The 27873-nt window shown below is 45.2% G+C and overlaps 2 protein-coding genes across 5 annotated transcripts in view; both read right to left on the reverse strand.

The window, feature by feature from the left end:
• Positions 1 to 27873, reverse strand: part of GLB1 (galactosidase beta 1) — a 103298-nt gene that overhangs the window by 75026 nt on the left and 399 nt on the right. For 2 of the 3 annotated variants that reach the window (XM_020888549.2, XM_070455310.1), the window contains exon 2: positions 297 to 466. In XM_020888549.2, the coding sequence (XP_020744208.2) occupies positions 297 to 466 (170 nt within the window). Of the gene's footprint in view, positions 1 to 296; positions 467 to 27690; positions 27782 to 27873 lie in introns of those variants that run through there. The other variant, XM_020888559.2, reaches the window with a different exon arrangement.
• Positions 14436 to 27778, reverse strand: TMPPE (transmembrane protein with metallophosphoesterase domain). Of its 2 annotated transcripts, none has more exons than XM_070455317.1 (2): positions 27691 to 27778; positions 14436 to 25900 (listed from the first exon to the last, which is right to left on the reverse strand). In XM_070455317.1, exon 2 carries the CDS (start codon positions 25789 to 25791, stop codon positions 24457 to 24459), a length of 1335 nt encoding a protein of 444 aa, XP_070311418.1. In that variant the 5' UTR covers positions 25792 to 25900; positions 27691 to 27778; the 3' UTR covers positions 14436 to 24456. The 2 variants fall into 2 exon arrangements, with proteins under 2 accessions (XP_070311418.1, XP_070311419.1); XM_070455318.1 differs by lacking the exon at positions 27691 to 27778 and adding an exon at positions 27355 to 27655.

A 27873-nucleotide genomic window follows, 5' to 3' on the forward strand; every position in this document is an offset into this window, starting at 1 on the left:
TTGGAAGAAGTAGTTAACTGTCTAAAGAAGTGACACCCAAGCCCACGACAAACCTCTCCCAGGAGACTGTGCATGCTAAGTCACTTCGTGTCCGACTCTCTGCAACACTATGGACTGTGGCCTGCCAGGCTCCTCTCTCCATGGGATTTCCCAGGCCAGAATACTGGAGTGGGACACCAGGCCATGTTATTCCCGTTCTGAGCAACGAAACCTTTGCACAGAGAGATGCAGCTGGCCCCCCACTCCAGGCGTGGGTGTCTCTGCCTTGGAGGGGAGCCCAGCGCCCTCTTACTTACATCTGGATGGCATTCAGCCCAGCCATCTTCATCTTCAGCAGCCGGTCCTTCCAGTAGAAGCGGGGCACACGGAAATAGTGAATGCTTCCTGAGATGTAGCGGAAGGGCTGGCCATCCTTGAGGAAGCGGTTATGGTGGTAGTCGATCTGGAATGTCCTCTGGGTGGCGTTCTACAGAGCAAGGATTGGACCACATGAGAACTTCCACCCTCAGAAAGCAGATGTTTGGACGGTGGTGAGGGACTCCCTACCCATTTAGTTCGTGTACCTGCCTGGTTCTGGGCTATAAAACAAACCACTGATGAGTTAGAGCGAGGAGGACCTACATGCAAAGTTCCAGAGGCTGGCACTAATGTGACAATCAGTGGCTGAGATGCTGAAGTTACATTACCAAAGAGTCCCCCTGCTACAGGGGGCTCCTCTCAAACCCAGTGTGATGGGGGTGGCAACATGCACGCGCATGCACACACACACTGCTTCCCCCCCGCCCCCTGTGGCCATGCCCTGCTAGAGCCCTGCATTTCTCTCAGCAGGAATGTCACTATGCTGAGAGCAACAGGCCAGAAGTCCGAAGCCCTGAAACCTTTTCCTAGCTGCTGCTCTGAGTCCCACTGTGACCGAGCATCCTTCTCTAACCCTGTGTCTCTTCATCCATAAAAATGCAGGATGCCATTCTAAATGAACTCGAAGGCAATATCTGCGACCCAGTTAGTGAATCGTGAACTCAATCTGGGTGATGAGAACTTTTTTAAATGAAAGAGAATAGAAAAAAGAAAGAAAATAAAATCAGTATTACACATAGTAGAGACAAGTGTTATTTTAAAAACTGTATTTTATTGAAGTAGCTGATTTACAATGCTGTATTAATCTTTGCTGTAGAGCGAAGTGATTCAGTTATACCTACATATACATCTTTTTCATATTCTTTTCCATTATGATTTATCACAGGATACTGAACATAGTTCTCGTGCTATACGGTAGGACCTTGCTGTCTCTGCACGCTCTATATGATAGTTTGTATCTGCTGACCCCAAACTCCCAATCCACCCGTCCCTCCCCCAAACCCTTCTCCTTGGCAGCCACAAGTCTGTTCTCTACAAAGATCAGTGTTATTTTATGAAACTTTAGTTATATAGGCATATATCGAGTTGCATATGGGTGTATATCTCTGTGGTATTGCAATGTAAGTTGTATTTCTAGAATCAAATCAAATTTCAGGAAACACTGTTTGGGGATCACTTCAGAAGGCAAAATGCGAGGAGTTGAAAGAGAAGACCTCAAAGGGGAGGCCGACTCTTAGGTAGAATAGAACACTGCCCTCTGGTGGACGGAAAAAGGCAGCAACAGACCTCGTGTAGCAGCAGGACCAGGGTAACAAATTGTTGTTGTTCTTGTTTAGTCGCTAAGTCACGTCCAACTCTTTTTCGATGCTCTGGACCATACAACCCACCAGACTCCTCTATCCATGGGATCTTCCCAGGCAAGAATATTGGAGTGGGCTGCCACTTCCTCTCCAGGGGACCTTCCCAACCCAGGGCTACAAGAAACCATTTAATTTTTGTCCTCCATTGTTAACAATGGTTATGGTTTTTCCAGTAGTCATGTACAGATGTGAGAGTTGGACCATAAAGAAAGCTGAGCACCAAAGAACTGATGCTGTTGAACTGTGGAGCTGGAGAAGACTCTTGAGAGTCCCTTGGGCAGCAGAGAGATCAAATCAGTCAATCCTAAAGAAAATCAACCCTGAATACTCACTGGAAGGACTGATGCTGAAGCTGAAGCTCCAATACTCCGGTCACTTGATTTGAAGAACCAACTCATTGGAAAGGAGACCCTGACACTGAGAAAGATTGAGGGCAGGAGGAGAAGGGGGTGACAGAGGATAAGATGGTTGGATAGCATCACCGACTCAATGGGCATGAGTTTGAGCAAACGCAGGGAGACAGTGAAGGACAGGGAAGCCTGGCGTGCTACAGTGCATGAGGTTGCAAAGAGTCAGACACAACTTAGAGACTGAACAACAATCACTGGTAAAATTTCTTGTACATCTTTAGGCATTTTTTTAAAATCCTTTTTTCATAGCAGCATAACAGTCCATGAAACTTTTGAGTGTTGCCTTGAAGCCATATCTGGAAACAACCATGAGAGCAAGGGTCCTAGATCACACTTGGCTTGAAATCCAACTAGAGAGTTAAAGTACTGTGACTGTGGGACTTCCCTGGGGGTCCAGTGGTAAAGACTCTGCACCTCCACCACAGGGGCATGGATTTGATCCCTGGTTGGGGAACTAAGATCCCGTTTGCTGCAGGTATGGAAAAAAAAAAAAAGCATTGTGATTAAAAGTTAAACGATTCAGAGACTGCTAAGGGACAGCTGGAAAGCTTTACTAACCAAAAAATAAACAAAAAACTAATTTAAGAATCACTTTTTCAAATGCCAGAGTGTCAATATCCTTTATTCTTCCAGTAAGCAATGCTTTAATCGCCATTCAAAAATCAGAAATTAACAAAAATATAAAAATTATTTCTTATACCTTGTGGCCCAATGGATGATTCTGAAAACATCTCACAGCATGTATACAACTAAATATCAAATAAGGGTTTCCCACAAGTTCTAGGAGTTCAAAGGCAGCTCAGAGGTTGGGGAAATTCTTCAGACCAATAGAAAGGGAGGGAGCGACTTCGGGTAGAACTGGGAAGAGGAAAGGGCTGTCTAAAGTCTGCTTCTTGGGGATTTCCTGGCTGTCCAGTGATTAGGAATCTGCATTTTCACAGCTGAGGATGCAGGTTCAATCTCTGGTCAAGGAACTAAGATCCCACAAATCTCCTTGTCTAAGAGAAGCAGTTCAGAAAAGTAGGAAATGAGCTTAGAGAGAAGTGATCCGATAGAAGGTGAAATCCGGCTTAATCCCACAGAACAGAGCACCACCACTGTCTCTGCATTCAAACAACCTCAAAATACAGCTCAAACACCAACTTAATAACTACTTATAAAAATTACAAACACCTACTATGTGCTGAGTAATAACAGGGGAACCGCACGGATGCAGCCGCAGCCCATGTGAAGCTTCTGTCTAGTAAGGAAGAAACCCAAGATTCAGCACAGTGAGTCCTAGATGATTAAATGAGGATAAGACCACCGGGGTGTACACCTTAAACATATACAGTCATCCAATTATATCGAGTACAGCTGGGGGACAGGACAAGAGCAGAAGATGGCAACAGAAATAAACGGCTCGTAACCCAGGCCTGGGGGACAAAGACGAATTTCCCAGAGGAAGGAACACCTCAAATTGTGATTCTCAACCTTGGCTGCACATCAGAATCACCTGCCCAAGCTTTTAAATACAGCAAAGTCAAGCCTCATCACACAGACATACAGATGTTAATTGATCTTGGGTGGAGCCCATGCCTTGGTATTTCTTAAAACTGCCCAGATGATGTAATGTACAGTCAGCGTTGAGAATGCCTGGTTTAAGCTGAGCCCCAGGATGAAGAAGAATTAGCCAGGGAGAGGTGAAGGCAGGCAGCAGAAACTGGGAGCCCTGACGGAGAGGGTGCGGCACTCGGGCAGGGAGTGGTGGAACGACCCAGATAAAGCACAGTGACAGCCGAAACCGGGGAGACGGGAGCGGCCAGACGGAATGGGCTCTGACGTCCACATTCAAGGGCCTGGACTTTATGCCAAGAGCTACAGAGAGCTACTCAAACAGACGACTGTTAGGATCAGGCGTGTGTTTCCAAATATTTGGCACTCTGCTCTTCTCCTGAAATGGCAATCAAGGAAGCAGAGTTGTGGACCCTGGTGGCGGGAGCGAGGGCAGGAAGTGGACCCCACAGAACTCATGGGTTGCTTAGATGCAGGATGAACACAGGGCCTCAGCCAGAGGCTCCCACTGGCCCTGGGCAGAAAAAAAATGAGCTTTTTCTTTAAAAAAGAGAGAGGGACTTCCCTGGTGGTCCAGTGGTTAAAACTCCACACTGCCAATGCAGGGTCCAATCCCTGGTCAGGGAACTAAGGTCCCACATGCCGTGCAAAGCAGCCAAGAGATTAAAAAATATTTTTAAAAAAATTATTTTTAAAAGAGAGAAACTTAAATTAGGGTATCCTCTGGAAAAAGAAGACTGCAAGGATATTAACACCTATGAGTTCATAATGATACACACAGGGGAAAAAAGCATTCACCAGTCACCTTTGGAGACTGCCAGAGTACCAACTCATTACTCCAAAAATGACAAGCAAAGGGAAAAAAACAAGGTTATTTCCCTTTTCACAGAAAAAATATATTTCAGGGTAACCGAGAAGTTGACAAAGGAGAATTCTTCACAGAATTCGAGCTAATAAATGGCAACAGAATAACATAATCTGAAAAACATCCTTTCCTAACCTTTAGCGAAATAATAGACTTAAGCTGTAATCATCAGTTCAGTTCAGTCGCTCATTCATGTCTGACTCTTTGCGACCCCATGAATCGCAGCACGCCAGGCCTCCCTGTCCAACACCAACTCCCGGAGTTTACTCAAACTCATCTCCACTGAGTCGGTGATGCCATCCAGCCATCTCATCCTCTGTTGTCCCCTTCTCCTCCTGCCTTCTATCTTTCCCAGAATCAGGGTCTTTTCCAATGAATCAGCTCTTCGCATCAGGTGGCCAAAGTTTTGGAGTTTCAGCTTCAACATCAGTCCTTCCAATGAACACTCAGGACTTATCTCCTTTAGGACAGACTGGTTTGATTTCCTTGCAGTCCAAGGGACTCTCAAGAGTCTTCTCCAACACCACAGTTCAAAAGCATCAATTCTTCAGCACTCAGCTTTCTTTATAGTCAAGCTCTGATATCCATACATGACCACTGGAAAAACCATAGCCTCGACTAGATGGACCTCTGTTGGTAATCATCAATGTATGCTAAAACCATCAGCAAGGTTGAAGGAATCTTATAAAGGAGGGATCAGGCAGATGTGATCCTTCTGTTCATGTTGACCTCATAAAAGTGGAACAAGCAGACGTGACTGTCATGCTGTGATTCAAGAAGATGTACATAGCCCCACCTCGAAGCAGTGCTCACTGTTGAACTTTAATCTCAACTGAACCTGAATCTAACTCTAACACAAGGAAGTAATAAGCCAAATCTAACATGTGGGACATTTTAAAGTCCAGTGATAGAGCTACTCTGCAAAGTTGATGGTATTAAAACAAAACAAAATATTTTTGAAAATAGCAATCCTTGGGAAGGAACACTGGGGAATTTTCTGGGGCAATGGTAACATCCTAGAGCTGAATCAGGGTTTGAGATTACCAGGTGTATGCGTTTATCAAAACTCATCAAGCCGTGGGCTTCCCTGGTGGTCTAGTGGTTAAGAATCCTGTAGCCAACACAGGGGATGCGGATTCAACCCCTGCTCCGAGAAGATCCCACGTGCCTCATGGCAACTAAGCCAGTGCATCACAACTGCTGAAGCCTGTGCGCCCTAGAGCCTGTGCTTCCACAAGAAAAGCCACCACACTGAGCAGCCCATGCACCGCAACCAGAGACAGCCTGCACACAGCAAAGAAGACCCAGCACAGCCAAAAATAAAGAAATCTTAAAAAAAAAACCCAAACACTGTTACATTAAAAAATCTCTCGTGTGTTTCACTGTATGTAAAGTCTGTAGTTAAAAGTCACTCAGTCATGTCTGACTCTTTGTAATCCCATGAACTGTAGCCCGCCAGGTTCCTCTGTCTGTGGGATTCTCCAGGCAAGAATAATGGAGTGGATAGCCATTCCCTTCTCCAGGGGATCTTTCTGACCTATGGATAGAACCCAGGTCTCCTGCATTGCAGGCAGATTCTTTACCATCTGAGCCACCAGGGAAGGTCCATGTAAAGTTTACCTTAAAGAAAAAAGGACTCTAAACAAATATTGACCTCTAGGTAATGACTTATATGCTGATATATTTCAGAGGAAGTACACTGATGTCTGCAACTGACTCCCAAAAGCATCCCCAAAATAAGACAGAGGTGATGGATGCAGTGATAGACTGACAGTAACATGTTAATGGGAGAATCTGAATGGTGAGTATATGGAATGTTTTCAACTCTCTGTATGTATGAAAACTTTTCCAAGTGAAATGTTGATACAAATTAAAAAGTTGGGGTAGGAAGAATTGGAGAAATGTGGTCAAAAGGCACAAATTTCCATTTACAAGGTAAATAAGTACCAGAGATGTCATGTACAACATGATGACTCCAGCTAAGAATGCTGCAGGATATATAGGAACGCTGTTAAGAGAGTAAATTCTAACAGTTCTTGTCATAAGAAAAAGTTTTCTTTCTTCTTTCTTTCCTTTTTATTGTATCAGTATGAGAAGAGGGATATTACTACCTACTGTGGTAATCATTTCACAATATGTAAGTCAGTCTGTTGTTTACCTTAAACTTATCCAGGGATGTATGCCAATTATTTCTCAACAAAACTGGGAAGAAATTAAGCTTAAAATGTGAACTGAGGGGACCTCCCTGGCAGTCCAGTGGTTAAGACTCTGTGCTCCCAATGCATGGGTTGTGAGTTCAATCTCTGGTCAGGGAACTAGACCCCATAGGCCGCAACTAAAGATCCCAAGTACCGCAACTAAGAGTTGGCATAGTCAAATAAATAAATATTTTTAATCTAAAAAACACATTCTATGTCAGCTCCTGTGGATAGTCCCTTGGGAACTCATCATACTGTATGCTGATAGGGTCTCATCTCAAACTCATCCCTCAAGTCTTTGTGATTTCCCACCCCAAAGTCACTATAGACAGTGACTGCAGCCATGAAATTAAAAGACGCCTGCTCCTTGGAAGAAAAGCTATGACAAACTTAGCGTATTAAAAAGCAGAGACATCACCTTGCTGACAAAAGTCTGTCTAGTCAAAACTATGGTTTTTCCAATAGTCTTGTATGGATGTGAGAGTTGAACCATAAAGAAGACTGAGCACCAATGAATTGATGCTTTCGAATTGTGGTGTTGGAGAAGACTCTGGAGAGTCCCTTGGACTGCAAGGAGGTCCAACCAGTCAATCCTAAAGGAAATCAACTCTAAATATTCATTGGAAGGACTGATGCTGAAGCTGAAGCTCCAATACTTTGGCCACCTGATGCAAAGAGCTGACTCTTTGGGAAAGATCCTGATGCTGGGAAAGATTGAAGGCAGGAGGAGAAGGAAGAGACAAGAGGACAAGATTGCTGAATGGCATCATTGACTCAATGGAGCAAACTATCTCCATTTGAGCAAACTCCAGGAGATAGTGAAGGACAGGGAAGCCTGGCGTGCTGCAGTCCATGGGGTCACAAAGAGTCGGACACAACTGAGTGACTGAACAACAATCCCCACACCATGGGCACCTAACTCATCCAGGAGCCCAGGAGTGAGGTGGAGTCCACACCCCTGGGGGCAGCCCTAGTGGAAGGGGGATAATTACACTGTCTTCAGGCAGACAATTCAGGAGACATTCTGTGGACTTCCCAGGAGTCTTTGGCAGAATCAGTCCTGTTGCCCAGAGTGAGAATTATGATACACATCCTCATGTAGGCTTTTGCCTCTTTCCACCTGTCCAACTTGGACAGCTTCTCAGATCATATGCACTCAAGCCCTTGTTTCATGTTTTACTTTGAAAAGTGTAACTGTTAGTTGCTCTGACTGTTAGTCATGTCTGACTCTTTGTGACCCCATGGACTGTACCCCGTGTTAGGTCCTACAGAAATGTTAGGTCCATGAAAAGTAGGAAGTAAAGAGATAACCTGGAGTAAAAGGCAAATTTGGCCTTGCAGTACATAATGAAGCAGGGCAAAGGCTAACAGAGTTTCGCCAAGAGAACTCACTGGTCATAACAAACACCCTCTTCCAACAACACAAGAGAAGACTCTACACATGGACATCACCAGGTGGTCAATATTGAAATTGATTGACTACATTCTTTGCAGCCAAAGATGGAGAAGCTCTATACAGTCAGCCAAACAAGACCAGGAGCTGACTGTGGCTCAGATCATGAACTCCTTATTGCCAAATCCAGACTTAAACTGAAGGAAGTAGGGAAAACCACTAGACCAAATCCCTTACGATTATACAGTGGAAGTGACAAATAGATTCAAGGGACTAGATCTGATAGACAGAGTGCCTAAAGAACTATGGATGGCGGTACGTGACATTGTACAGGAGGCAGTGATCAAGACCATCCCCAAGAGAAAGAAATGCAAAAAGGCAAAATAGTTGTCTGAGGAGGCCTTACAAACAGGTGAGAAAAGAAGAGAAGTGAAAGGCAAAGGAGAAAAGGAAAGACATAAGCATCTGAATGCAGAGTTCCAAAGAATACCAAGGAGAGAGAAGAAAGCGTTTCTCAGTGATCAATGCGAAGAAATAGAGGAAAACAACAGAATGGGAAAGACAGAGATCTTTTCAAGAAAATCAGAGACACCAAGGGAACATTTCATGCAAAGATGGGCACAGTAAAGGATAGAAATGGTATGGACTTAATAGAAGCAGAAGATATTAAGAAGAGGTGGCAAGAATAGCCAGAAGAACTATACAAAAAAGATCTTCCTGACCCAGATAACCATGATGGTGAGAGCGTAACAGGCGGGAAGGCCAGGGGTCTCCAAACGGAGGAAAGAGGCTGCAAGTGACAGACATTTTTATCTCTCTTAAGTGGCAGGAGGAAACAAACCAGCGATATTTTTTTCTTCTCTATACAAATTTAAAAGGAGGTTTCTCTTAAAATGCTGTGTTGCCATGACACCTGGTTTCACCTGAAGCTAACTACTCTCAAACCTTGAGTTAACCAACACATTTCTTTTTCTTATGGAAATGCTGTCTTAAGCTATGACTCTATCTTCAAGTTGGTTCGCCAAATGGCCCAACCTACTTACTCAGGTATTGTTCCCCTAATCTATGTAAACGAAACTATTTGTTGGTAATCTGCCCTTCTACAAGATTCAAGTCAATGTTTTATGGCCAGGGATGAATTATCTGGTGCCATTCTAAGTTTTATGACATTCCTTTCTTTTCATTAACAGATTGTGAGTGACTAAATAACAATAATATATCCTGCCTGAGGACAGTCTTTGGATTAAACCCTCTGGCTAATTCGGTTATCTTAAAACATAAATTATGGGAGTAGGTCTGGTCTTTACAAGGATGTATCCTGCCTGAGGACAATCTTTGGATTAAACCTTCTGGCCAACTCTGTTATCTTAAAATGTAAATTATGGGAGTAGGTCTGGTGAGGTCTTTACAACCTCCAGACATTCTTCGGATTCACTGGAGAGTATATAACTCTATTACTAATACTAGCAAAGGGGGTACTCTTTGCCCCCTTCTGATGCCTATGTCAGAAGCTTTCTCTCCTTTATACTTTTTAATAAAACTTTATTACACAAAAGCTCTGAGCGATCCAGCCTGATCTCTGGCCCCGGATTGAATTAATCTCCTCCGAAGGCCAAGAATCCCAGCGTTTTATAGTTCAGCAACAACCTTTCAATGGTGTGATCAGTCACCTAGAGGCAGATATCCTGGAATGCAAAGTTCAGTGGGCCTTAGGAAGCATCACTACGAACAAAGCTAGTGGATGTGATGGAATTCCAGTTGAGCTATTTCAAATCCTAAAAGATGATGCTGTGAAAGTGCTGCACTCAATATGCCAGCAAATTTGGAAAACTCAGCAGTGGCCACAGGACTGGAAATGGTCAGTTTTCATTCTAATTCCAAAGAAAGGCAATGCCAAAGAATGCTCAAACTACTGCACAATTGTGCTCATCTCACATGCTAGAAAAATAATGCTCAAAATTCTCCAAGCCAGGCTTTGACAGTATGTGAACTGTGAACTTGCAGATGTTTAAGCTGGATTTAGAAAAGGCAGAGGAACCAGAGATCAAATTACCAACATCTCCTGGATCATTGAAAAAGCAAGAGAGTTCCAGAAAAACAATTACTTCTGCTTTATTGACTATGCCAAAGCCTTTGACTATGTGGATCACAAAAATTGTGGAAAATTCTTAAAGAGATGGGAATACCAGACCACCATACCTGCCTCATGAGAAATTCATGGACCTAACATTCCAAGTTCATCGACCTAACATTCCAGTTCCTATGCAATATTGTTCTTTACAGCATCAGACTTTACTTCCATCACCAGTCACATCTACAACTGGGCACTGTTTTCTCTTTGGCTCCGTCTCTTCATTTTTTCTCTACTCTTCTCCAGTAGCATATTGAGTACCTGCAGACCTGGGGAGTTCATCTTTCAGTGTTATACCTTTTTGCCTGTTCATGCTGTTCATGGGGTTCTCAAGGCAAGAATACTGAAGTGGTTTGCCATTCCCTTCTCCAGCAGACCACGTTTTGTCAGAACTATCCACCATGACCCGTCCATCTTCGGTGGCCCTACACAGCATGACTCATAGTTTCCTTGAGTTAGACAAAGCTGTGGTCCATGTGATCAGTTTTCTGTGATTGTGGTTTTTATCCTGTCTGCCCTCTGAAAAGGATAAGAGGCTTATGGAAGCTTCCTAATGGAAGAGACTGACTGTGGGGGAAACTGGATCTTGTTCTGATGGGCGGGGCCATGCTCAATAAATCTTTAATACAATTTTCTGTGACAGACTTTATATTTTTGGGATCCAAAATCATTGCAGATGGTGACTGCAGCCTTGAAATTGAAAGACCCTTGCTCCTTAGAAGAAAAACTATGACCAACCTAGACAGCATATTAAAAAGCAGAGACTACTTTGCTGAAAAAGGTCCATCTAGTCAAAGCTATGGTTTTTCAGTAGTCATGTATGGATGTGAGAGTTGGACTATAAAGAAAGCTGAGTGCTGAAGAATTGATGCTTTTGAACTGTGGTGCTAGAGAAGACTCTTGAGAGTCCCTTGGACTGCAAGGAAATCAAACCAGTCCATCCTAAAGGAAATGAGTCCTGAATATTCATTGGAAGGACTGATGCTCAAGCTGAAACTCCAAAACTTTGGCCACATGATGCAAAGAACTGACTCACTGGAAAAGACCCTGATGCTGGGAAAGATTGAGGGCAGGAGGAGAAGGGGACAACAGAGGATTAGACGGTTCGATGGCATCACCAACTCTATGGACATGAGTTTGCGTAAGCTCCAGGAGTTGGTGATGGACAGGGAAGCCTGGCGTGGTGCAGTCCATGGGGTCGCAAAGAGTTGGACATGACTGAGTGACTCAACTGAACTGAACTGGACTGTAGCCCGCTAGGCTCCTCTGTCCATGGGATTCTCCAGGCAAGAATATTGGAGTGAGTTGTCATTCCCTTCTCTGTAGAACCTTCTCAACCCAGGGATCAAACCTGGGTCTTCTGCATTGCAGGCAGACCCTTTACTGTCTGAGACACCAAAGAAGCCTGTTTTACTTCTAGAGGAACCCAAATTAAGACAGTTTGTTCCACAAGTGGCCTAAACAGCAGATCCTCATGATGTTGAGTCTGTACCTGGATTTCTCATTTCCTGTACATCAAGACAGCAGTGAGAAGTAGTGCTCAGTGGGGGGCGACAGCCTCTGGTTTGCAAACACAGGCACTGAGGCCCCACCGGTACAGGCCTGGGAGGAGACACAGGCAGACAGGAGCTGGCATCTGCCCTAGCTCTCCCTGTGGGACGGGGCTGAAGGACAGGGTGCTGGTACCTGTAAGGACTCTGAGCCTGGCTGGCTTTTATTAACAGATTGGCAGCTTTGAAGAAAGACTGGCTGACAGGCTCATATCATGCATCCACGCAGGGCATTCTGTGAATGCTAGAGGCTTCCGTGGCAATGTTGAAAGAGACCTATATCTCCTGCCAGAAAGATAAGGCCAGGACCTAATGGGGGTGGAAGGGAACACTGGGAGCGGATCTCGAGGGGACAGAACACAAGGAGCGGGGAGGGGGGTGCATGGACATGGCTCATTCTCCCAAGATTCGTGAGCTTTCATCTTGGTAAATGCATTCAATCCAGGCCCTGTGCGGCTGGAACCCGGACTTGATGTTGACCTATGGGAAATGAAGTGAGGTGCCAGGACTGCAAGGTGTGAGACAGCTCTAAGAGATGAGAAGGTAAAGCCGGTGACCAGACACGCCACCATCTGCCTACACTCCCTAAGCCTGGCCAGATAACGCGCACTTCCATCAGGAACGCGGAAGCGAGGAGGCCCCTGGAGACCTCACGCACCCTGAGGGCTGCGCTCTGTGGGCAGGGAATGTAGAAGACACTGCTTCCTGTCTTCGAGGGTGATGAAATCCTGACATACCCGAAGAGGGGCCACCTAACTCCCAGTGGCCGGTGGACATAATCACCATCACTATGACTGTGGTGAACGGGGCGTGTTGACCTCAGAGATGACCTCAGGCAAGGGCTAGGAAACCATAGCATTCCAAGAGGGTGAGACAGCTGGGCAGCTAGTGGGGCTCCAGCTTGATGTGTCTCATAAGAGACAAAAAAAATCAGTCACTCGTGAACAAACAGCTGAGGTCAGCCACGACCGTGGGAAATCACGCCTCCTTCATCCAGGCCCCAGCTCTGAGGCGGGGTCCAACTGATGGAAGGGAGGGTGCCCTTGCAGAAGGGCCCTGTGATGCCACCCAAGTACACATGATAAAAATTCCTTCCCCAATGGGACTCAGGGCACCTTTGTCCTAAGGGAAGGGCACCCCTAGACCTTGTGAGGACTGTCAGATGCTGTCTGGGCTGACACCGAACCAGGACTCCTGAAATGCTGTCATCCCCACCCTGTTGCTCTTTGGGAGGCCACGGGAAAAGGGCGACGTCCTTTTCACAAGTCAGAGGACCTGCCCGATGGCAATGTCCCCAGTCAGGAGTGTAAATTGGGATGGTTTCCCCAATGGCTCAGCAGTAAAGAATCCGCCTGCAATGCAGGAGATGCGGGTTTGATCGCTGGACTGGGAAGATCCCCTGGAGAAGGGCATGGCAACCCACTCCAGTATTCTGGCCTGGAGAATCCCGTGGACAGAGGAGCCTGGTGGGCTACAGTCTATAGGGTCACAAAGAGTCAGACACGACTGAGCGTGCACTCAACTTACTTAACAACCTCCAGAACCTTCCACCTGAGTTAGAGCCCACAGATGGGGGAAGGGCCAGATGATTGTCCTGGAGCTACCCACTGCCCACCTCCACCCAAGAGAAATCGGAACAAGCCCACAGTTCCTTCTGAAACTGCAGATTCCTGGTGCCTCTTCCACAGAGACTCGGTGGACACCCTCACCACATCCGCAGTCAGATCACCTGTGAGCCCTGCCAGAAGCAGGCTGATGCTGGGAGACCAGTTGTTCAACCGAGCACCAGCCCCAGGGGAGGCTGTGGAACACCAACACCGTCTCTGGCATGTGTGACTCGTGTTTTAATCCTTTCAGAACTGTCACTAAAAAGCATCAGAAGGTCTGGGAGTGGGTGTGACAGCAGACACCTTCTTTCTCTTGCTCCAGGGATCCGGTACCCGACCTGCTCTGTCCCCTGAGACCCTGACTGCCAGGACACTCTGAGCTGTCACGGTAGTCAAACAACAGTGTGTGATTTAGACCTGGAGCAGTGGCAAGTCTCTGAAAGAAAGCTTAGAAAAGCAGCAAGTGGGGGGACTTCTCTGGTGGTCCAGTGGCAGAATCCACCTTCCAATGCAGGGGACGTGGATTCAGTCCCCGGCCCCCCGAAGTAGGATGCCGCAGGGCAACAAAGTCCGTGTCACAGCTAGAGAAGATAATGTGCTACAAGGAAGACCCTGAGTGCGCAACTAAGACCCAACTCAGCCAAACGAATAAATCAAAAAATGTTTTTTAAAGGGGGTAATATGGACAGATGCAGAAGCAAGAGATGTCACCTAAGAGACTGCCTCTAACTGGTGTCTGCCACAGCCAAAGTCAACAGGGAACATCCACCTCATGGCTCCAAAGCGACCCCTCTCCAAGCTGAAGGACCTGAAAGGATCAGCTTACTAGAGCCAGCTTCCTTAACCTCTGGGCTGTGGCACTACGAATGGGAGTAAGACAGTCAAGGAGTGGGGAGAGGAGGAGCGAAAGCTGTCTTCAGAGTTTACTCCCCCAAAATATATATAATGGAAAACCAGCCTTCTGTGCAAATTCCACCCCTTTTAAATAATTAGCACTGGAACCAAAGACTGAAGAGTCACAGTTTTATTTCACATGTGCTCGGGGGTGGGAGCATCAGTATTTACAATGCATGAAGTCACAGCACTCACAAAAAAGTAATTCCAAGCAAGTCAAAGCCCACGCTTTTCCAAGCCACTTCCACCACCTGCAACCAATAAGCACAGTGCATACAATACTGGAGAAAAAGGCCAGAGTACAAGTAACCCCAGACCAAGTACGTATCAGGTAACTCATACTGTCCAGTACAACAGTTTTAATAATGTTTAAGATTATTTCAATGGTAAATAAGCCTTTCTTTTAAAAAATTAAACATAACATCAGTATTTACATCACCAGGTAATGCAAACATGCCTCAAGTTTCTTAATCCTCAGGACTAAAAATGATTATATTTGCATTATTCCTGCACACTCCTCCACCTGAATAAAGAAATAAAAGGAGATCAGTGCTATCACAGTTATGGGTCATGCTGATTATGTGAAGATAGTTAAGTTGCTCACTATAATTCAGTTAAGCACCTCTGCGTGGACCTCCATCCCTAGCCCCTACATACCCTCTCAACTCACCCCAGTGGCCCCACAGCCTGGAGAATCCCTGACATGAGCTGCTCAGCTCCAGGGTGACAGAGACACAACCCTTCCAGGCTGATAGGACCCTAGAGGTGAGCAAAATGGGATTAAGAGAAGGGGAGAAGACAGGGGTGGAGGGGTGTTTACACTCATGGGCTTCCCAGACCCCTCAGTTCACAGAACAAGGGGAAAGAGAAGCAGTACTGCAGTCACCTATAAAACACACTTTCACTGTGCCAGAGCAGGAGCCCTTTCAAACATGAAAGGTCATGGAAGCATCATTACATCAGACAGAATGGAGAAGCAAAACCGCCACAGGGGATGAACAGTGATAACCAATATGGATCTGCAGGAATTTGTGAATGATCTGCTATAGCTTATGTATTTACTCATTTTATTTATTTATGCTTGTCTTATTCCAAACAGATTTTTGTTGAGCATTCCAAATGACCGTGGATGGAAAGAATACATTTCAGTGGAAGAGGAAGGAAAGATGGTAGAATAGAAAAGACGTGAGCACAGTTGAGGATCAGTTCCCTATCCTCCAGGACTCACAGACATTTACAGATTTAATTCTACCCGCTCCTCTCAGAGAAGAGGTAAGTGCACATTTCATTAATTTAAAATAAAATTTAAAAATTAAAAATATAAAATAATTTTTAAAAGTTAAAAACAGTTAAGAAAGTTAAGACCTAACTTCCCACAGAGAAAAGAATCAAGTCAATTTGAAATAGTGTTTTAACTAAGGATAAAAATATCTTGAGCTGCATTAAAACAAATAAACCTGCATCCAGTAGATTTCATCCTATTAATATTTCATGACTATTTTGAATTCATAAAATACACAGTAGATATATATGTAATTATACTGGGTTGTTAGGAACCAAAATTTTCAATGTAAAATAGAAGCAAATATAAAATCAAAGAAAGTTAATTAAAAATCCTATAATCATAAAATCTCTATACCTTCCACTCAGTTTTGCTACAAACATAAAACTGCTCTAAAAAATAATATAACTTAAAGTTTTCCTTTTTCTAAAAAAATATTTATTTCCCAGCAATAGCCATAGAAACAGCTTAGAAATGACAATAGCCAGTAGCACTTAGCTCATCTAGTCCCTTTAAGTATAGTCTCTAAATATTTCCCATTAAAAGAAACCAGCGCTCCTTAAGAAATCAGTTAATCCAAGTCTGGGTAGAATATATACAAAATAGGCCTAAAACAATCAATAACTATTATCAACAACAAAATAACATAGAAGCAAATTTGAAAGGGCTCCTACTGGCTGAAGATGGGCTATTTTGAGCATCAAAAGATTTAACATTTCACTGGATTGAAACACATCAGACATGTAAAAACAGTCAAATTCAGAAAACTCCTTCCCACACAAAAGAAAAGCTTTTTGGTCATCCTTGAAGTTTGCTGGGGTATCAGCTCATTATCCTGAAAACTCAAGAGTGAAGGGGAAGAATCAGCATCGCTCTTGCCTTTGCTACAGACTTTTCCAGAATAACCAAAAAACTGATGAAGAGAATTCTTTGTAGAAAAACCATAGCTAGTAAATACAGAAGAAAAGATGTGATTAAAAATCTTCATTTTGGGGGCTGATGGCCTAATTATACCTCTTTTTGGTCACACTGTGTGACTTGTGGGATCTTAGTTCCCCAACCAGGTCTGGGCCCTCAGGAGCAAGAGCTCAGAGTCTTAACCACTGGACTGCCAGGGACTTCCCAGAATTATATTTCTAAGTGCCACAGAAATTCCTTCAAAATACAAAACTGAGGTAAAAGAAGATTCCGTTGTCTCTTGAATACATTAAAGCCAACTAATTATTCCTAGAAGGTCTACTTGGTATTCTGGCCTACTAAATACATTCTGTATTAAATGTATCAAACTTAAAAAACCACCATTTTACAATCCCTACTAATGACTTCAGGCAACAATCATCAATGACTCCTGAAACCTTAGATGAAAAGATGATGTGGAACTTTCTAGTGGTGGGGCCAAGCTGACAACACCTGATCAACCTCAGCATCCCTGAAAACAGTGGAGTTTTCCTACCAAAAAGGGCAAAAGTTGAACATGAATCTGTCCAACTTCTAGCTCTAGCTTTAATAGATGTCCACCTCTATCAGTTTACAGAAAATATGAAGGACAGTATATGTCAAACACCACCACAAATCCAAAATGCAGGAAAATACCAAGATACAAATCCAGATAACCTGAACAAATAAATGACACAGAATAAGAAGAGAAGATATCTTAAAGACTTAGAGAGACTTATGAAATATATATAATATATGGACCTTGTTTTTAGATCCTGATTCAAACAAAAGAACTATAAAGTGACACAACTCCTCAAGAAATCAAAGGAAAAAACTAAACCTAAAGCTAACAGGAGGGAGGAAATAATACAAATTAATGCAGGGATAAGTGGCTCAGGCAGTAAAGGATCTGCCTGCCAAGCAGAAGACTCAGGTTCGATCCCTGGGTCAAGAAGATCCCCTGGAGAAGGAAATGGCAACCCACTGCAGTATTCTTGCTTGGAGAATTCCATGGACAGGGGAGCCTGGCAGGCTATAGTCCATTAGGGTCGAAAAGAGTCAGACATGACTGAGCAACTAACACTTTCACTTTTCAAGTGAAATAGAGAATAGAAAAAAATCAATGAAAGAAAGAGTTCATCTTTTAAAAAGATCAACAAAATGGACAAATCTTTAGCTAGATTAAGAAAAAACAGGTAAAACTCAAAATTAGAAATGAAAGAAAAATGCTACAACTAATGCTACAGAAATAAAAAGGATTATGAGACTTATGAACAACTGTATGCCTACAAATTGTATAACATACAACCTACCAAGAAACACACAACCTACATAGACTGAATCATGAAGAAATAAAAAATCTAAACAGACCAATAACTAGTAAAAAGACTGAATCAGTATTGAAAATCTCAAAGAAAAACCAAGAAACTGATGCTTTGAAACTGATAGTCACTTAGTCATGTCTGACTCTTTGGGACCCCATCAACTATACAGCCCATGGAATTCTCCAGACCAGAATACTGGAGTGGGTAGCCTTTCCCTTCTCCAGGGGAATCTTCCCAACCCAGGAATCGAACCCAGGTCTCTCGCATTGCAGACAGATTCTTTACCAGCTGAGCCACAAGAGAAACTGAAGTATACTAGAATGGGTAGCCTGTCCCTTCTCCAGGGGATCTTCCTGACCCAGACATTGAACTGGGATCTCCTGCATTGCAGGCAGATTCTTTACCAACTGAGCTAGGGAATTCTACCAAACATTTAAAGAACAGTTAATGCCAATCCTCCTGAAACTATTTGAATAATTAAAGAGGAGGGAACACTTTTAAGTTCATCCTATGAGAACAACATAATCCTGACATCAGTGCCAGACAGGCATAACAGAAGAAGAAAACTACAGGCCAATATCCATATCCTTGGTTAATACTGATGCAAAAATCCTCAACAAGTATCAGCAAACTAAATTCAACAACTCTTTTTCTTTCTCTTTGGCTGCACCACTTGGCTTGTGGGATCTTAGTGGCCTGATAAGGGATTGAACTGGCACCTTCAGAAGTGAAAGCGCCAAGTCCTAATTACTAGACTGCAAGGGGTTTCCCTTAGCAACTCTTTCTATCAGTACATCATGACCAAATGGGACTCAGAACGTAAGAGTGATTCAACATATGAAAATCAATGGGTTGCACCTCATTAACAGGTTGAAGAACAAAAACACGATTGCTTCAGTTGAGGCAGAAATCTATTTGGTAAGATTCTATACCTTTTTATGATAAAACACCTCAACTATGAAGAAAATAGAAGAAAATTACCTCAACACAATAAAGGCCATATATGAAAATCAACGGCTAACATCATACTCAGTATGACAGACTGCAAGTTTTTCTTTCATGATCAGGATGCTCATTCTCACCACTTCTAGGCAAGATACTAATGGAAGTCCTAGCCAGAGCAACAAGGCAAGAAAAAGAAAGAAAAGATATTCAATTGGAAAGGAAAAAGTAAAATTATCTCTGTTCACAGAGGACATGATCTTACTTGTAGAACACCCTAAGAGTCTCCCCCAACCCCCATACACAAACAATTATTAGAACTAATAAATGAATTCAACAAAGTTGCAGGATACAAAATCAACACACAAAAATCAGCTGCGTTTCTATACACTGACAAGAACAATCCAAAAAGGAAATTAGGCAATTCCAATCAAAATGGGATCAAAAAGAATAAAATGCTTGGGAATAAACCTAACGAAGGAGGTGAAAGACTCACACACTGAAAACTACAAAACACTACTGAGATTTAAAAAGACTCAAATAAATGGAAAGACATCCCACGTTAATGGACCAGGAGACTTAGGATTGTTAAGATGTCCATATTACCCGGTGTGATCTACAGAGTCAGCGTAATCTCTATCAAAACATCAAGAGCATTCTTTGCAGAAATGGAAAAATTCATCCTCAAGTTCATATGGAATTTCAAGGAACCCCAAAGAGCTAAAAACAACTTTGGAAAAGAAGAACAACATTGGAAGACTCATACTTGCTGATTTCAAAAGATATTACAAAGCTATAATAATAAAAACAATGTTACTGATATAAAGACAGACAAGTAGACCACTGGAATAGACGGGCCTGAAATAAACTGTCACGTATATGTTCACCTGATCATCAACAAGGGAGCCAAGACCACCCTGGGGAAAGGACAATCTCTTGAACAAAGTTTTGGGGAAACTGGATATCTGCAAGCAGAAGAATAAAATTGGATCCTTACTTATACCATATACAAAAATAACTCAAAACAGATTAAAGACCTAAACATAAAACCTAACATTTAAAACTCCTCAAAAAAAAAAACCAACATTGGGGGAAAACTTTATGATATTGGGATTGGCAGTGACTGCTTGAATATGATACCAAAAGCATGGGCAACAAAATCAAAACAGACAAATAGAATATGAAACTTAAAAACATTTTCACTTCAAGGGATACAATCAATACAGTTAAAAGTGAGTCTATGGGAGATAATACTTGCAAATCATATATCTGATAAGCAGTTAATATCCAGAATATATAAAGACCTACAACTCAAAAACAAACAAACAAAAATCAAATACTATGACTAAAGTGGGCAAAAGACCTGAATAGACATTTCTCTAAAGATGCTATACAAATAGCTAACAAGCATATGAAAACATGCTCAACATGCTCAACGAGCCATCAGAGAAATTCGAATCAATACCCAAAGTAAGTTTTCATCTCACACTACTATCAGAAACAAACACAGATGATAAATTTAGGTGAGGATGCAGAGAAACTGGAATATTGTACTGCTGGTGGGGCTGTAAAGTGGTCCAGCTGCTATGGAAAGCTGTATAGAACTTCTTCAAAATGGGAAAAATAGAAACTACTATATGATCCAGCAATTCCATTTCTGGGTATATATCCAAAAGAAGAGAGAGCAGTGTCTCAAAGAGATATCTGCACACCCATGTTCAAGCAGCACTATTCATAACAGGCAAGGGGTGAAAGTAATCCAGGTGTCCACTGATGGATGAATCAATAAACAAAATGGGGTAGATACATGTAATGCAATATTATTCAGCCTTAGGAAGGAAGTCTTGTCAGATGCTACAATATGGATGTACAGGGAGGACATTATACCAAGTGATACAAAAGACAAATAATGTATCATTCTGCTTATATGAGGTACCTAGAATAGTCAAATTCATAGAAACAGAATGTGAAGTGGGAGTTACTGGGAGCTGGGGGTGGGTAGGGGCATTGTTGTTTAATAGGTACAAAGTTTTAGATCTGCAAGATGAAAAAGCTCTGAAGAGCTCTTGTACATTGATGTGAATATACTTAATACCACTGAACTGTACACTTAAAAAATCACTAAGATGATAAATTTTATGTTATGTGTTTTTTAAAAATCACACACACAGAAGACAATTGAAAAAATAAAAAAAAAAACCCTGAAGACTAATCCTTATCCAGTTAACTGCATTTGAATCCTATACTTACCTATAATAGATATAGCTACTTAATCCTCAGACAGTGGAAAAAATACTCTTATTAAGAGGTAGAAGACCTATTACAGCTTCTAGCTCCCAGTCTCCTAACTAGGTATTAGACGATATTAAAGAATTACTGTGAATTTCATCAGATACAAGAGCATTATGGATACACTTGTTAAAAATTTATTCATACTGAAGTATTTTAGGGTGAAATCATATTTTCTAAGATTTGTCTTAATATGCGCCAGACAAAAACAAAGAGTGTGGGGCTGGGGTAGATGAGAAACAACAGTGGAATAGTCACAAATGTTGAAGCTGGGTGACAGGCACATGGGAGCTCAGTTGCTGTATTCTCTACTTCATGAATACTTTCAAATTTTCCCAGTAAAAGGCTTTAAAGAGAATAAACAAAATAAGAGGGGAAAGGATGGATGGATGTCTGGAATGAACAGCAGAAGGATAAATGTAAGGGGATTTTCTAACAATAGTATCATACTACACATGTTACTGTTAATTTTTAGAAAGTTTTTTGTTTAACTTGCATTTAACAGATTAAAAAAAAAAACTAGAATGCAATTGAAAGCATTTTCAAGCTTCAAGTAAATGTATCTCACCACCTCCCCTGGCAATAAATAAATCAAAGACAGTAAATGAACGGGGGAATATAGGCGCCCGGGGGCCATGGAAAGCAAACCACACATGCCCCTCCATAGACCATATCTGAACAGAAATGGAGAAATTCCTGCTCGGAAAACTTCCACCATAAAATCAAGGAACACAAACCAAGCGTGAGAAGGTGTTGCTGACTATTCCTTGGGCACAGAAGATGCACCTGCCCTGTTTCTGTTAAGACAGGAATCCGTCAACCAAGGACCCCAGAATAAGGATGACAGGGCACAGGACCAAAAAGTACTGGCACTCAAGCAGAGGAGAAGAGACAAAGATGCAGGATGAAAACAGGACTGACGCACGTAAATCCCATCCAGCTCAGGCGCCGTAAAGATCCCCAGTGAAGAAATCAGTGAAATAATACTTGTTGGAGCAGGAGAGACACACACCGCCTGTTGCACCATAAGGTGGAAGACAAATGGCAGAACTGACATAGACTGGGGGGATCCAAACAAGGGAGTCAGAGAGCCAGGGGTCCCAGCTGGGGTCAGGCACGAGAGTGAGGGGGTTTGGGAGAGCGACTTCTCTGAGACGGGGAGAGGCGGGGAGCTTGAGTGATGCCACGGAGAAGGGAGTCAGAGAACTGGAGCTGAGCTGGGCGCTGCCCAGGACAAAGCACTTCCCCCTCCCACGACCCCACCGTCTGCAAAATGTGTTCAAAGGAAGGCTCGCCAGGGTCCCTTCCTTGCTTCTAGATAAGTTTTTCTCCAAACATACTCCTGACTGTAAGGACGATTAAACACAAGGGAGTAAACAGTAAGGAAACCACTGAAATCTCCACTCAAAGATGCATTTTAAATTTGCCTGGAAGGTCGGCTGTCAACACATTGGCTGCCTGGAAACAAGGGAGGTGGTCTCCAGGATCCCCCCCGGTTCTACTGACCAAGAAGAGAAGCAAATGATACTTGCCTGGGGAAATGGAGAAATGCCCGGGCCAGGCTGAGTGTACACAGGGAAACAAAAGCAGGCAGAGAGGCAGAGGAAAGCAACGCCAGCAGCTGCCGCTCTGACAAGCCCCTGGGCATGGCACCCACTCCCATTCCCTAGGAGTGGGTGCTCCACAATTTCTCTGGGCACCCGGGACCAACAGCACCACTGCAGGCCCCATGGGATGCTTTAAAATTAGCAACATCAAGTGCTTCCTTGTGACCGAGCCCTGGCAACTGTTGCAGCACGTGTTTTGTGTTTTTGTTTGCACCATGTTTTAATACCCTCCCCTCAAAACAATCTTGAGGTACACATAGTAATTATCCCCATTTTAGGGTGAGGGAAACTGAGGCTCAGTGACGTCAAGTTTGCCCAATGCTGCCTGACAAGTGAGCCGGAAGGTGAGGAGCGCCACCCCCGCCCCCGCCCTGCCTGCCCCCGGGGCAGAGATCACAGAAAGATTCCCACTGAGGCCTTTTCTATCAGGATTTACTGCTAGCCCGGGGTCACAGGGTCCCCAGTCTCTGGCACAGAGGCCAGCCAGTGGGGTCAGGGCTGCTCCAGACATATTGACTCCTGCCTCTTTTTCTGTGGATCCAGCACAGGGATGGCCTTCTGGTTCCATGACCAAAGCGCAAGGGTAACTCTGATGGGTTCAGCTGGAGAGGAAAGATAGCCCAGCATCCCAAAGCCAGGACCCCCAGGGAGGAAAGGGCCTGGCCACTCCCGATACAAGACTTAACCTCCGCATTGGGAGAGCGCGAACCCCCATTTCTTACCCCAACCTGGGGTGGAGCGTGTGATCTTCAGTTTCCTGGCTGTCCCTCCTGTGTAACAGCTGCCCTGCATTGAAAATGTCTAACCCCCTTCCAGGGCCGGCCCATGTAGTTATGATGAACTGAAATCAGCCTCAAGGAGAGCACTTGGAAAGGACATCAGGTTCCAGGCCCTTCTCGATACTGTTACTTGTGTTTGAATCCTGTTCTCACCTGTAAGGATTCAGGCAGTGGGAAGAACACTTCTGTTGGGAGGTGGAAACCTGGCTCTCAGCCCAGAATCTCCCACAACCCTTGCAATGTCGCCAGTGCCCTAACTTCCCTTTGCCTTCGTTTCCTCATCGCTCAGCAAGGGCAAGTTGCCTGTCCCTAATCACTCCATCCAAGTGTTGTAATACAAATGGAGTCAAGGTTGGCAAGCACCCTCTGAATTCTAGGCAGCAGCACCATGACCTTCATCTCGCAGTGCTCACATCCCTCCACTCCACCCCCAATCCCAAAGGTCCAGCAGCCAGTTAGAGAGCTTCAATCAGGGCCCAGAGGAACAGGAGGGACCCTGTATTCCAGACGGTTTGGATTACCTAGCCCCACTGCCCCTTCCCCAGAAAGCTCAGAATCACTGATTTCTGGAAACTGCTTAGGCTCGAAAGATTTTTAGAACACAAAGAGTCCCCTCCCTGTTCCACTTGCCAGAGGCATCGCTATTTAGAAACCCCTGTTTTCAAGATATCCTTGTGAGTTCTGCAGAGAAGGGCTTACTCCACATCATTTGGAAAATAGATGCCTATCCTTACACATGTTACTTGAGTGGCCTCACAAATGCGTATGAAAAAGCAGGTGGTCATCTGCAGAGTTAACCTCCCTGGACTTGCCAGGCAGCCTCAGCACAGATCACGGTGCCAGCCAGTCTTGTGACAAGTGTGGGTTGGCAGGGGTGGCTGGAGGGGGTAGATGGGCGGCCTGCCCTGCAGAGGGATGGGGACAGAGGACAAGGGCAACAAGGAGGCAGGCGCGTGGGGGGCAGGCAGGGATGGGGTCAGGGGGCGGGCCGCAGGATGAGCTGGGTAATTTCTGCCCTGCTGCCCAGACGCATGGGTATCCCATAATAGGCCGTGCCTGGGCTCACATATACAAATGTAGACTCGGCCACCTGGTAGAGACCAGCAAAGAAGGGGTTCAGGAGATAGGCTGCCACGTTCAAGGGGAAGATCTGCCCAGCATGCGTGTGCCCAGAAAGGATCAGATTAATATCTGGCCTGGCCTGGAGGGCTCTCTTGGCAGCCAGGGGCTGGTGAGCTAGCAGGATGGTGGGGTGGTCTGGGCTGCAGCCCTCCAGGGCCTTCTCCAGGTCCATGCCATGGCCAGTGTAGTGCAGGATGTTCGCTTCGATGTCATCCACCCCAGCCAGGCAGATCCAGTCGTCATCCTCACTGTGGGCCCCGGTGGCAGAAATCCTCACGTTCTCATTGTGGAGGGGCTGGACGTTCAGGGACATCAGCAGTGCAAACCAGTTGCTGACATCTGACGTGTAATACTCGTGATTGCCCGTGACGAAGTAGGTGCCCAGGCGTGAACGCAGCTGGCCCAGAGGAGCCACAGCCGTGCGCAGGACAGAGGCTTCGGAATCACACAGGTCGCCCACGATCACCGTGACGTCTGGCTCCAGCGTGTTCACCATCCTCACAAACATGTCCATCTTTGTCCTGCCCACTGTGGGGCCCAGGTGGATGTCCGAGAGGAGCACGATCTTGAGGGCGTTCATGGAGGGGTGCAGCCGATGCATGGGCACCTCCACAGTGGTCACCGCTGGGGGCTGGGCAGCGTTCAACAGCCCCACCACGCTGAGCACCGTGGTCACCACCACCACCAGTGCCGGCCGGAGGGCCAGCTTCCTGGTCTTGTCAAGGCTGCCCACCGCCCTGCCGGCGCGCCAGGCCAGGAGCTGGTAGGCCTGCTCCATGCCGCTGAGGACACAGAGGAAGCAGAGCATGATGACATACGCCCCAAGGCAGGTGTAGGCAACCAGGGAAAAGAGATAGGGCTCCTCGGCCACTAGAAAGATCATGGTGAAGAAGCTGGAATGCGCCAGGGCCAGGAAGGCCGCAATGATCATTTTCCAGAGCTGGAAGCAGGCTGACTCTGCAGCCGGGGAATGCCTGAGATTGCTGACGGTGCTACGCCAGATGTAGATGGAGCCGAGGAGCATGAGCGAGTTGGCAAACAGGGCTAGCTGCAGGCGGAACAGGCATCGCCAGGCCCTGAACTCCAGGCTCTCCGCCAGGTAGGACCGGGAGACAACCATGGACACGAAGACAGTGCCGGCAGCCAGGGCGGCCTTTGCGCCCAGGGACAGCTGCCTGAAGATCGCCATTGCCTCTGCTCCTAAGCGGACACCCCGCCAGCTCTGTGTGGGCGAGCTCTGGAAGGTGAGTTCCTTAGATAGGACAGTGGCCAAGGACAGGTTTCCAGGTCAGCTCCGCCTGCAACCAGGAACCGGCGTCAGCTTTGTGATATGAGAGCTTTCTTGTCCCCTGTCAAAACCCGAAGGCCATCTGCCCAACCAGCCTTGAATCCAAGCCACTCAAGTACCAGTCAGTTGCTAGACTTCATTAGTGAACTACAAACATACCCGATTGTAACAGGATGGGCAGTTTCACTCTCTTACAGTTTTCTGCATGTTTCAAGTATTTCCACAACATGTATATGAACTTTTATAGTAAGAAAAACATTATTCTAAATCAGCGGTTCTCAAAATGTGGTCCAGGGAGACCCTTTGGCTGTTGGCGTTGGGGGGAAAGGGGCGGGGGGTGTCCATTGACTGTTTTCAAAAACAGTACTAAGCCATAACCATTCTCTCATGAGTGTACAGTGAAGTTTCCAGAGGTTACATGACATGTGATATGGCAAAACTGAATGCAGAAGTAGCTACGAGCATTCAACAGTCATCTATTGAGACAGACATGAATGGATCCATGTATATGTATGGCTGAGTCCCTTGGCTGTTCACCTAAAACTACCATAACATTGTTAATCGGCCATACCTCAATACAAAATAAAAAGTAAAGTTTGAAAAAAACAAAGTCTAATCTCTAAAAACAAAAAAGACATGAAAGAGATTTGCAAAAATGTACAATGTCACTTTGTGCCCTAAAAACTGGAGAGAACAACTTACTTTTAAAAAATATATATTGTTTATTAACATATAGTTTTAAATGGTCTAACTTCTAAGACAGTTACAGTTTGAGAACCGCTGTTCTAAAGTGTAAACCAGGAAGCCATGGAAAGCTAGTCTGCTGGTATTTTTTTTCAGCTGTAGGCCAAGGAGGGGAACTGAGGCAACTGACATAAAGATTCCTGGGGTGGAGCCAGTCTCCTGGTTGGTTCTCCTAGCTGGTTGGCTCCCAGACAAAAAAAAAAACTGTGCAAGGGAACTACAGACCTGGATAGACAAAGGTTAGCAAATATTCATTTGAGGTGACCTTTTCCCAATAAGACTCAAAATGAAAATATTTTCAGCAGTTGTTTTCCAAGTAAGATTCTCAACCTTGCTTTTAGATAAATGTAGGCCTTTTTTTTCTTGTTTCTGCTCTAGGCACTTTATTAAAAAGCCTCTTATCAGAGGGTGTAATTTGCAAGTCAAGTTCACCAGCTTCTACTTAACAAAAAAGCCCCAGACTCAGCCCACCGGAACTCTGGAGGAACCAAAACTAGTTCCCAGAAAGTGTAGAGAGAAAGGCGCCCCGTTTCAAGTCCCCGCTCTCATCTCCCAGCTCAGATCTCCCCACCTCCACCTTTCCAAGGCCAGGATGCTGACCTGCAGAGGAGCGACCCCGAGTTCCCCCGGCCCCTACGTTAGCTCTGCCGGGCGGACTGAGGCTGTCCTCCCGCAATCGTGCACGAATCCCCCCTTCCCCGCCCCCTCCCCAGCACACACCTCGCCCGGCCAGACCTCCCTACAGCAACGCTGGCGGCCACCTGCAGCCTGCCCCTTGCCCACCGTCAAACGCTGAAGCTTTGAAAAACCCAAGCTTTAAAAGTAGGCGGAGGGAAATGGCGACCAGGACAAGAGACGTCCTCAAAGAGAACACCCCGAAGGTAATTAATCCAATGTTCCCACTGCTGGGGCCTCTCCTGACCCCACTATTCTCCTTCCGGAGCGCACCGCAGAGCGCAGGCAAGAGAGACGCGCCAAGCCCGAGCCTCCGGCGCCCTCCAAGAACGCGCGCTGCTCTGAATCCCACTCCCGGAAACCCGCAAAGCTGGAAAGCACCTCATCTCAGCCCTTGGTTGCACCGATAAGGAAGTGGCTCTCGGCGACAGAGGCGGCAGGAGCGGAACTCAGGAGCAACACAGCTGCTGGTAAGGACGCGCGCCCCGCCCCGCCCGCCCCCGACGGGAAGGCCGGCCCACTGCCTGAGCTTCCCCGGGAGCCGGGCGGGCCCGGGCGTGCCTC

The sequence above is a fragment of the Odocoileus virginianus genome, chromosome 26, assembly GCF_023699985.2.
Source record: "Odocoileus virginianus isolate 20LAN1187 ecotype Illinois chromosome 26, Ovbor_1.2, whole genome shotgun sequence".
NCBI lineage: Eukaryota > Metazoa > Chordata > Mammalia > Artiodactyla > Cervidae > Odocoileus > Odocoileus virginianus.